Here is a 12,154-nt window from a genome sequence, read left to right on the forward strand (position 1 = left end):
CCATTTTTGGTGAACAACCTGGGTTGCTGATTGGTGGATAAATTCATCCAGCAATAAAAAAAGTTTTGTCCAGAGTTCTGAACTAAGAAAAAAGCTTAGATGCCTTCTTTTTCAATTAAAGATAGCAAAAGAACGAAGAAAAATGATAATAGGAGTAAATTAGAAAGTTGCTTAAAATTGAATGTTCTATCTGAATCACAAAAGAAAAAAAAATGGGTTCAGTGTCCCTTTAACCAAAAACTTCACTACTTGAGTGGAAATGTGTGTGCTCCATTGGCTTATCTAATTGTAATTTGCCCTTATAGAAATCTATTATCTGAGGGAAAGAACGCTACCCAAAAAGAATACTGTAGCAAGTAAAGTAAATGCTCCAAACCGCTTGCATTTTTTCTGGCCTTATATTTGTGTTAGAATGTTTAAGAATATTAATAATTAATAACAATATTAATATTTAATCCTAATTAATAATAACTAAGTTCTGACAGGTGTAATATCATCACAACAAAAATATTTATGCAGTAATGAGGGCTAAATTATGATGACATATATAATAGATTTATTACAATATTAATAAAGTACAAAACAAGATACAGAAACCACACCTGAGAATCCCTGGACCTCGCATAGTACCTGGGAAGTTTGTTGTGTAACCTGAAAGACCATCAGATCTATCTCTGGGAGACCCAAAAACCCACTATATGATTGAAAATACCCAGATGGAGAGACGACTCTCCTTGATGCAAAGACTGATGACTGAGAAAATTAGCTTCCCAGTTGTTCACTCGTGGAATATAACCTGCAGAAATCAGACAACAATTGGCATCTGCCCAGGAAATAATTGAAGGCACTTTCTTTATGGCTAAGGAACTGCAAGTCCCCCTCGATGATTGATGTAAGCTACTGTTGTGATATTGTCTGACTGAAAATGGAGAACTATTTAGAAAATTATTCTTCCAACCATATTAATGAAGAAACATCAGCTAAAAGAAAAGATTAAGCTTGAACCAAAAACATCATCCCGATAAAGAAACACTGCAATACCCTGAGATCTGTAGCCAGACCAAATGGTAGAGCAAAAACTGAAAGTGCTTGTCTAGTAAAGCAAACCATACAAACTGATAATGTTCCCTAAGAATAGGGACATGAAGGTAAGAACCCTTTAAATCTATTCTTCCTCAAGCAGAGGCAAAGACCAGACTCGTTTCCAATAGGGTGGGAGGAGTTTTATAAAGCTCTTGGGGTTTGGAAATCTTCACCTCCTCCTAGTGGCAGGGAAAAGTAATTCTCAGGAGTAATCAATTGTGGACTCTCACCATCTGTATGAAAGAAATTATATGACTGTCTGAATTATGAAAAAAATAAATTGGATTTCATGACCCTTTACGAGTTTTCCTTTTCAGCCTGTGGCAATCAATACCTATCAACTGTGCTCAAGTTTTAATTTAAACAGCTATTAAAGGGACATTCCAGTCAAAATTGGAATCCACCTAGATGCATTACAGTTTTTAATAGAAGCATTTTTGCAATATATGTACATGTATTAGCAAAAATGTTTCTAATAAAAGCTATAGCTGTTTCAAAAGTGTATTTAAGTATGCACCGTGCACCAGCATTTTAAACACAGCACTTGTTCAGAGAGTAAGGCGTTTGTATCATTTGGTAATGACAGAATTTGTTAATGGCTGATATAATACAAGTCCCACTGAGCTAGTGCAGTATTTAAAATGCTGGTGCACTGAGAATATCTAGCTATGCTTCACATTCATGAGAATATCTAGCTATGCTTACCTGAATTTATTTCTCTTGTGGTGTACCCAGTCCACGGATCATCCATTACTTGTGGGATATTCTCCTTCCCAACAGGAAACTGCAAGAGGATCACCCACAGCAGAGCTGTCTATATAGCTCCGAAGAAGCAAAATTATCAAATTTTAAAAACCCATGCGGAAGCTACCGCTCTAGTAGAATGAGCTGTAATCCTTTCAGGAGTCCCATAAGCTAAGCGTATTATACTCATTAGCCAAAAGAAAGAGAGGTTGCCGAAGCCTTTTGGCCTCTCCTCTGTCCAGAGTAGACAACAAAAAATGCAGATGTTTGACGAAAATCTTTAGTAGCTTGTAAATAAAACTTTAAAGCACGAACCACGTCAAGATTGTGTAAAAGACGTTCCTTCTTTGAAGAAGGATTAGGACACAGTGACGGTACAACAATCTCCTGATTGATATTTTTATTAGATACCACCTTAGGTAAAAAACCAGGTTTGGTACGTAACACTACCTTATCTGCATGAAAAATGAGATAAGGGGAATCACATTGTAAAGCAGATAACTCCGAAACTCTTCGAGCCGAGGAGATAGCTACTAAAAACAGAACCTTCCAGGATAAGAGCTTAATATCTATGAAATGCAAAGGTTCAAACGGAACCCCTTGAAGAACCTTAAGAACTAAATTTAAACTCCAAGGTGGAGCAACAGGTTTAAACACAGGCTTGATTCTGACTAAAGTCTGACAAAACGCCTGCACGTCTGGAACCTCAGCCAGACGTTTATGCAAAAGAATAGACAGAGCAGAAATCTGTCCTTTTAAGGAACTAGCTGACAAACCCTTCTCTAATCCTTCTTGGAGAAAAGATAATATCCTAGGAATCCTGACCTGAGTAACCCTTGGATTCACACCAATGAAGATATTTACAATTTACAAAAATCAAGCGTTCAATCTCCAAGCAGTCAGCCGCAGAGAAATTAGATTTGGATGGTTGAAAGGACCCTGAAGTAGAAGGTCCTGCCTCAGAGGCAGAGTCCATGGTGGAAAGGATGACATGTCCACCAGATCTGCATACCAATCAAAATTACCGATGCTCTCTCCTGTTTGATCTTGGCAATCAGACGAGGGAGCAGAGGAAACGGTGGAAACACATAAGCCAGGTTGAAGGACCAAGGCGCTGCTAGAGCATCTATCAGCGCTGCCTTGGGATCCCTGGACCTGGATCCGTAACAAGGAAGCTTGGCGTTCTGGCGAGACGCCATGAGATCCAGTTCTGGTTTGCCCCAACGTTGAATCAACTGTGCAAACATCTCCGGATGGAGCTCCCACTCCCCCGGATGAAAAGTCTGACGACTTAGAAAATCTGCCTCCCAGTTCTCTACTCCTGGGATATGGATAGCTGATAGATCGCAAGAGTGAATCTCTGCCCATTGAATTATCTTTGAAACCTCCAACATCGCTAGGGAACTCCTTGTTCCACCTTGATGGTTGATGTAAGCTAAAGTCGTGATGTTGTCCGACTGAAATCTGATGAACCTCACTGCCGCTAGCTGAGGCCAAGCCTGAAGAGCATTGAATATCGCTCTTAGTTCCAGAATGTTTATTGGAAGGAGTGCCTCCTCCTGAGTCCACGACCCCTGAGCCTTCAGAGAGTTCCAGACTGCACCCCAGCCCAGAAGGTTGGCATCTGTTGTTACTATTGTCCAATCTGGCCTGCGGAAGGTCATACCTTTGGACAGATGGACCCGAGATAGCCACCAGAGAAGAGAATCCCTGGTCTCTTGATCCAGATTTAGTAGAGGGGACAAATCTGTGTAATCCCCATTCCACTGACTGAGCATGCAGAGTTGCAGTGGTCTGAGATGTAGGCGGGCAAACGGAACTATGTCCATTGCCGCTACCATTAAGTCGATTACTTCCATACACTGAGCCACCGAAGGGCGAGAAGTATAATAAAGAACACGGCAGGAATTTAGAAGTTTTGACAACCTGTCCTCTGACAGGTAAATCCTCATTTTTGCAGAAATTTCCCAGGAAGGAAACTCTTGTGAGAGGGGATAGAGAACTCTTCTTTTCATTCACTTTCCACCCATGAGACCTCAGGAATGCCAGAACAATGTCCGTATGGGACTTGGCAATTTGGAAATTCGACGCATGTATCAGAATGTCATCTAAGTAAGGGGCTACTGCTATGCCCCGCGGCCTTAGGACCGCCAGAAGTGACCCCAGAACCTTTGTAAAGATTCTTGGTGCCGTAGCTAACCCAAAGGGAAGAGCCACAAACTGGTAACGCTTGTCTAGGAAGGCGAACCTGAGAAACCGATGATGATCTTTGTGTATCGGAATGTGAAGATAAGCATCCTTTAAGTCCACGGTAGTCATGTATTGACCCTCCTGGACCATAGGTAGGATGGTTCGAATAGTCTCCATCTTGAAAGATGGGACCCTGAGAAATTTGTTTAGGATCTTGAGATCTAAGATTGGTCTGAAGGTTCCCTCTTTCTTGGGAACCACAAAGAGATTTGAATAGAAGCCTTGCCCCTGTTCCTCCTTTGGAACTGGGTGGATCACTCCCATAACTAGGGGGTCTTGAACACAATGTAAGAATGCCTCTCTCTTTATCTGGTCTGCAGATAATTGTGAGAGGTGAAATCTTCCTTTTGGGGAAGAAGCTTTGAAGTCCAGAAGATATCCCTGGGGCACAATTTCCAACGCCCAGGGATCCTGGACATCTCTTGCCCAAGCCTGGGCGAAGAGAGAAAGTTTGCCCCCTACTAGATCCGTTACCGGATCGTGGGCTGATCTTTCATGCTGTCTTAGGGGCAGCAGCAGGCTTCTTGGCCTGCTAACCTTTGTTCCAGGCCTGGTTAGGTCTCCAGACCGGCTTGGACTGGGCAAAATTTCCCTCTTGTTTTGCATTAGAGGGAGTTGATGCCGCGCTCGTCTTAAAGTTTCGAAAGGCACGAAAATTAGTTTGTTTGGTCCTTAATTTATTAGACCTATCCTGAGGGAGGGCATGACCTTTTCCTCCAGTAATATCAGAAATGATCTCCTTCAGTCCAGGCCCGAATTGGGTCTGCCCCTTGAAGGGAATGTTGAGAAGCTTAGACTTTAAGGTAACGTCAGCTGACCAGGATTTAAGCCATATCGTCCTACGCGCCTGTATAGCAAAACCTGAGTTCTTAGCTGTTAGTTTGGTTAAATGAACAACGGCGTCAGAAACAAATGAATTGGCTAGCTTAAGCGCTTTAAGCTTGTCAAGTATATCATCCAATGGAGTTTCTACCTGTAAGGCCTCTTCCAGAGACTCAAACCAGAAGGCCGCAGCAGCAGTGACCGGGGTAATGCATGCAAGAAGCTGGAGAATAAAACCTTGTTGAATAAACATTTTCTTAAGGTAACCCTCTAACTTTTTATCCATTGGATCTAGGAAAGCACAACTGTCCTCGACGGGAATAGTTGTACGCTTAGCTAGGGTAGAAACTGCTCCCTCCACCTTAGGGACCGTTTGCCATAAGTCCCGTGGAGCGGCATCTATTGGAAACATTTTCTTAAAAATAGGAGGGGGAGAGAACGGTACACCTGGTCTATCCCATTCCTTAGAAATAATTTCTGAAAACCTTTTAGGTATTGGAAAAACATCAGTGTAAACAGGCACTGCATAGTATTTATCCAATCTACACAATTTCTCTGGCACTATAATGGTGTCACAGTCATCCAGAGTAGCTAAAACCTCCCTGAGCAACACGCGGAGGTGTTCAAGCTTAAATTTAAATGTAGACATATCAGAATCAGGTTGAAGCATCTTCCCTGAGTCAGAAAAATCACCCACAGAAAGAAGCTCTTCTGCCTCAGCTTCTGCATAATGTGAGGGGATATCAGACATAGCTACTAAAGCATCAGAGAGCTCTGTATTTTTTCTAGTCCCAGAGCTGTCTCGCTTTCCTTGTAACCCTGGTAGTTTGGACAATACCGCTGTAAGGGTATGATCCATAACTGCCGCCATGTCTTGTAAAGTAAACGCCATGGGCGCGCTAGATGTACTTGGCGCCCCTTGAGCGGGAGTCAAAGGTTCTGACACGTGGGGTGAGTTAGTCGGCATAACTTCCCCCTTGTCAATTTCCTCTGGTGATAAATCTTTTAAAGACAGAATATGATCTTTATAACTTAAAGTAAAATCAGTACATTTGGTACACATTCTAAGAGGGGGTTCCACAATGGCTTCTAAACATAATGAACAAGGAGTTTCCTCTATGTCAGACATGTTTAAACAGACTAGCAATGAGACCAGCAAGCTTGGAAAACACTTTGATAAATGTAAACAAGCAAAAAATAAAAACGGTACTGTGCCTTTAAGAGAAACAAATTTTGTCAGAAATTGAAAAACAGTGATAAAAAAAACCATATAAACGTTTTTTAACAGTCAGAACAAACTGCCACAGCTCTGCTGTGGCCCTACCTGCACATACAATGACTTTTGAAGGCACAAAAACCCTTTGTAGAGGCCCTAAGTGTTCAGGGGACTCCTTCAGGGAAGCTGGAAGTCTCAAGCTGCAAAAACTACTGCACGATTTAGGCCTGAAATTAGGCCCCTCCCAACCTGTACTCACAGTGAGAGGGCCATAAAAAACTATCCCTAGGCAAAATCTAGCCAGCCATGTGGAAAAAACTGGGCCCCAATAAAGTTTTATCACCAATATGTAGAAAAAAACGTTTAAACACTTCCAGCAAAGTTATCTTATTTTCAGAAATGTGAGAAAGTAATAAGAATATTACCTTTTACAGCAAGCATGATACTAGTCGTTATTAAATCACTGTAATCACGCTTACCTTAAATAAATCCGGTATTAACAGCATTTTCTAGCATATTCATTTCTCTAGAAAAATTTAAACTGCACATACCTCATAGCAGGAGATCCTGCACGCCATTCCCCCAGCTGAAGTTACCTCATCTCTTCAGTTATGTGTGAGAACAGCAATGGATCTTAGTTACAACCTGCTAAGATCATCAAAAACCACAGGCAGACTCTTCTTCAACTTTCTGCCTGAGGCTAAAACAGTGCAACTCCGGTACCATTTGAAAATAATAAACTTTTGATTGAAGATAAACTACATAAATTCACCACATCTCTCTAGCTACTTCCTATCGTGTCGAGAGCTGCAAGAGAATGACTGGTAGTGGCAGTTAGGGGAGGAGCTATATAGACAGCTCTGCTGTGGGTGATCCTCTTGCAGCTTCCTGTTGGGAAGGAGAATATCCCACAAGTAATGGATGATCCTTGGACTGGATACACCTTACAAGAGAAATATTAACACTAAAACAGTGATAGCTTTTACTAGAAGAATTTTTGCCAATACATGTCTATTGCAAATATGTTTCTTTTCAAAGATTTAATTCATATATGTACATTTATATTTTGACCAGAATGTCTCTTTAATTACAAATATTATAACATTTTATTGTCACTATTTTATACACTTGATAATGTTTCCTACAAGGTCCCTTTAAGTGCCACTCAAGGTCAGTTTTAACATAAACTAGGTGTTAGTCACCATTTCAATTGTACATTTACATATCTGCGTCGGTATCAGTTTCTATGCTGGTGGCTGGTGATTGGATTTGGTTTTGAAGGTTTTGTATGAGTATCTGTATTTGTATAGAACTATTCATGTATACAGTGATTAATCTATTGTAAGCAGCACACAGCAATAGAATAGATTTAGCACCTAGCATGCCACAAAGCACTATATTACAGTCCTGTCTTTTGCTGTATTTCAGAAAATCACACAACACATTAAACAAGAAGTCTCTGGAACTAAATTTTCAAGGAATCTAACAGGAACTCACTGGAAATAGGAATGCAACCAGGGCTGTTTCTGTGCAGTTTGGATACCATATGGCAAGGAGCCACCAGCTGAAACAAAAGAGAATAGTAAAATATTAGCATCATGAAACAACAGATAGAATCCAACAAATGTTACATGTGCACAATGCATTGCTATATTGCTTGTACATTTTCTCTATTTATAATAAACTTACCAGGGTAACCTTCCAGGCTGGTCCTCACATTATCCACAGAAGGATAGATCTAAAAAGATGCAGCATGTTTCAGTTTCTATTAAAGTGTAGTGCTCTACATTTTCACAATTCAAATTATATTAACAAAATAAAAGGGACATTGTAGAGCAAAAACGGTATTGCTTTAATTTGTTAGCATGTGTCATTTTTGTTGCCCTCTTCACTTTTGAACCGTATTTGTTTGACCCCTGTAAAGGTAATAAAGTCCCAATTAGAACGGCAGGAAACAGTCGGTGAGTCAAATGGCAGTGGCAGCCCCATGATCCTGTAAATCATCTGCTGGGTACAGTTTGGGAGCTGCAATGGTGGATTTTCACAGTGAGCAGTGTAGAAATTACACGTTCTATCAAATTATAGTGCCAATTTTGCACAACAATGTCCATTTAAATAAGAAAGACATTGACTTTATAGTGTGTAAGAAACAGCAGGCCCATTTAGTCTGGCTGTTTTCCTATATGAAAAACATAATTTATGTAAGAACTTACCTGATAAATTAATTTCTTTCATATTAGCAAGAGTCCATGAGCTAGTGACGTACGGGATATACAATCCTACCAAAGTGTCCCAAACATCAAAATGCCTATAAATACACCCCTCACCACACCCACAATTCAGTTTAACGAATAGCCAAGTAGTGGGGTGATAAAGAAAGGAGTAAAAAGCATCAACAAAGGAATTTGGAAATAATTGTGCTTTATACAAAAAAAATCATAACCACCATAAAAAAGGGTGGGCCTCATGGACTCTTGCCAATATGAAAGAAATGAATTTATCAAGTAAGTTCTTACATAAATTATGTTTTCTTTCATCTAATTGGCAAGAGTCCATGAGCTAGTGACGTATGGGATAGCAATACCCAAGATGTGGAACTCCACGCAAGAGTCACTAGAGAGGGAGGAATAAAATAAAAACAGCCATATTCCGCTGAAAAAAATTAATCCACAACCCAAAATATACGTTTTATTCTCATAAATGAAAAGAAAAACTTGAAATATAAGCAGAAGAATCAAACTGAAACAGCTGCCTGAAGAACTTTTCTACCTAAAACGGCTTCTGAAGAAGCAAAAACATCAAAACGGTAGAATTTAGTAAATGTATGCAAAGAAGACCAAGTTGCTGCTTTGCAAATCTGATCAAATGAAGCTTCATTCTTAAAAGCCCATGAAGTGGAGACTGATTTAGTAGAATGAGCTGTAATTCTCTGAGGCGGCGCTTGACCCGACTCCAAATAAGCTTGATGAATCAAAACCACAAAGCCAAGGAAACAGCAGAAGCCTTCTGACCTTTGCTAGAACCAGAAAAGATAACAAATAGACTAGAAGTCTTCCTGAAATCTTTAGTAGCTTCAACATAATATTTCAAAGCTCTTACCACATCCAAAGAATGTTAGGATCTCTCCAAAGAATTCTTGGGATTATGACACAAGGAAGGAACAACAATTTCTCTATTAATGTTGTTAGAATTCACAACCTTAGGTAAGAATTTAAATGAAGTCCACAAAACCGCCTTATCCAGATAAAAAATCAGAAAAGGAGATTCACAAGAAAGAGCAGATAATTTAGAAACTCTTCTAGCAGAAGAGATGGCCAAAAGGAACAACACTTTCCAAGAAAGTAGTTTAATGTCCAAAGAATGCATAGGCTCAAAAGGAGGAGCCTGTAAAGCCTTCAAAACCAAATTAAGACTCCAAGGAGGAGAGATTGATTTAATGACAGGCTTGATACGAACCAAAGCCTGTACAAAACAGTGAATATCAGGAAGTTTAGCAATCCTACTGTGAGCAGAGATTTGTCCCTTCAAGGAACTTGCAGACAAACCCTTATCAAAACCATCCTGAAGAAACTGTAAAATTCTAGGAATTCTGAAAGAACACCATGAATTATAAATCTTCCAAACTCGATAATAAATCTTTCTAGAAACAGATTTACGAGCCTGTAAGATAGTATTAATTACTGAGTCAGAGAAACCTCTATGACTAAGCACTAGGCATTCAATTTCCATACTTTCAAATTTAATGATTTGAGATCCTGATGGAAAAACGGACCTTGAGACAAAAGGTCCAGCCTTAATGGAAGTGGCCAAGGTTGGCAACTGGACATTCGAACAAGATCCGCATACCTAAACCTATGAGGCCATTCTGGAGCCACCAGCAACACAAACGATTGCTCCATGATGATTTTGGAGATCACTCTTTAAAGAAGAGCTACAGGCAGGAAAATATAAGCAGGTTGATAACACCAAGGAAGTGTCAACGCATCCACTGCTTCCGCCTGAGGATCTCTGGACCTTGACAGGTACCTGGGTAGTTTCTTGTTTAGATGGGAAGCCATCAGATCTATTTCTGGAAGACCCCCCATCTGAACAATCTGAGAAAACACATCTGGATGGAGCGACCACTCCCCTGGATATAAAGTCTGACGGCTGAGATAATCCGCTTCCCAATTGTCTATACCTGGGATATGAACCGCAGAAATTAGACAGGAGCTGGATTCCGCCCAAGCAAGTATCCGAGATACTTCTTTCATAGCTTGGGGACTGTGAGTCCCACCCTCATGATTGACATATGCCACAGTTGTAATATTGTCTGTCTGAAAACAAATGAATGCTTCTCTCTTCAACAGAGGCCAAATCTGAAGAGCCTTGAAAATCGCACGGAGTTCAAAAATATTGATTGGTAATCTCGCCTCTTGAGAGTTCCAAACTCCTTGTGCTGTCAGAGATCCCCAAAAAGCTCCCCAACCTGAAAGACTCGCATCTGTTATGATCACAGTCCAGGTTGGACGAACAAAAGAGGCCCCTTGAACTATACGATGGTGATCTAACCACCAAGTCAGAGATAGTCGAACATTGGGATTTAAGGATATTAATTGTGATATCCTTGTATAATCCCTGCACCATTGGTTCAGCATACAAAGCTGAAGAGGTCTTATTTGAAAACGAGCAAAGGGGAATGACTGAGACTGAAGGTTCCGACAGGCTGCAACCAATTTTAAACATCTCTTGTCTGTTAGAGACAGAGTCATGGACACTGAATCTATCTGGAAACCTAAAAAGGTGACCCTTGTCTGAGGAATCAAAGAACTTTTTGGTAAATTGATCCTCCAACCATGTTTTCCAAGAAACAACACTAGTTGATTCGTGTGAGATTCTGCAGAACGTAAAGACTGAGCTAGTACCAAGATATCATCCAAATAAGGAAACACTGCAATACCCTGCTCTCTGATTACAGAGAGTAGGGCACTGAGAACCTTTGAAAAGATTCTTGGAGCTGTCGCTAGGCCAAAAGGAAGAGCGACAAATTGGTAATGCTTGTCTAGAAAAGAGAATCTCAGAAACTGATAATGATCTGGATGAATCGGAATATGAAGATATGCATCCTGCAAGTCTATTGTGGACATATAATGTCCTTGCTGAACAAAAGGCAGAATAGTCCTTATAGTCACCATTTTGAAAGTTGGTACTCTTACATAAAGATTCAAAATTTTCAGATCCAAAACTTGTCTAAATTAATTTTCTTTCTTTGGGACAATGAATAGATTTGAATAAATCCCCAAACCCTGTTCCTGAAACGGAACTGGCATGATTACACACTTCAGGAAAGCCTGAGCCTTTACTGGATTTGCTGGGATGCGTGAGAGAAAATATATTCTCACAGGAGGTCTTACTCTGAATCCTATTCGGTACCCCTGAGAGACAATACTCAGAATCCATTGATTTCGGACAGAATTTATCCAAACATCCTTGAAAAATCTTAATCTGCCCCCTAACAGCCAAGCTGGAATGAGGGCCACACCTTCATGTGGACTTGGGGGCTGGCTTTGGTTTCTTAAATGGCTTGGATTTATTCCAATTTGAAGAAGGTTTCCAATTGGAAACAGATTCCTTGAGGGAAGGATTAGGTTTCTGTTCCTTATTTTGTCGAAAGGAACGAAAACGGTTAGAAGCTTTAGATTTACCCTTAGGTCTTTTATCCTTTTATACTCCCTTTCCCCCAGTGACAGTTGAAATAATTGAATCCAACTGAGAACCAAATAACTTATTACCTTGGAAAGAAAGAGATAGCAATCTGGAGTTAGAAGTCATGTCAGCATTCCAAGATTTAAGCCACAAAGCTCTTCTAGCTAAAATAGCTAAAGATATAGATTTAACATCAATTTTGATGATACCAAAAATCGCATCACAAATAAAATGATTAGCATGTTGAAGAAAGCGAACAATGCTAGATAAATCAGAATCCAATTCTTGTTGCTCTAAATTTTCTAACCAAAAAGATGATGCAGCTGCAACATCAGCCAAAGAAATTGCAGGCCT

The 12,154-nt window shown here is 40.1% G+C and overlaps 1 protein-coding gene across 1 annotated transcript in view; it reads right to left on the reverse strand.

The window, feature by feature from the left end:
* The window catches only part of TDP1 (tyrosyl-DNA phosphodiesterase 1), a 698,490-nt gene that overhangs the window by 341,833 nt on the left and 344,503 nt on the right, over positions 1-12,154 (reverse strand). Inside the window, exons 11-12 of the mRNA XM_053697569.1 lie at positions 7,805-7,853; positions 7,613-7,679 (exon numbers count right to left, since the gene is read on the reverse strand). Coding sequence (XP_053553544.1) covers positions 7,613-7,679; positions 7,805-7,853 — 116 coding nt within the window. The remainder of the gene's footprint in view (positions 1-7,612; positions 7,680-7,804; positions 7,854-12,154) is intronic.

Source organism: Bombina bombina, chromosome 1, assembly GCF_027579735.1.
Source record: "Bombina bombina isolate aBomBom1 chromosome 1, aBomBom1.pri, whole genome shotgun sequence".
NCBI lineage: Eukaryota > Metazoa > Chordata > Amphibia > Anura > Bombinatoridae > Bombina > Bombina bombina.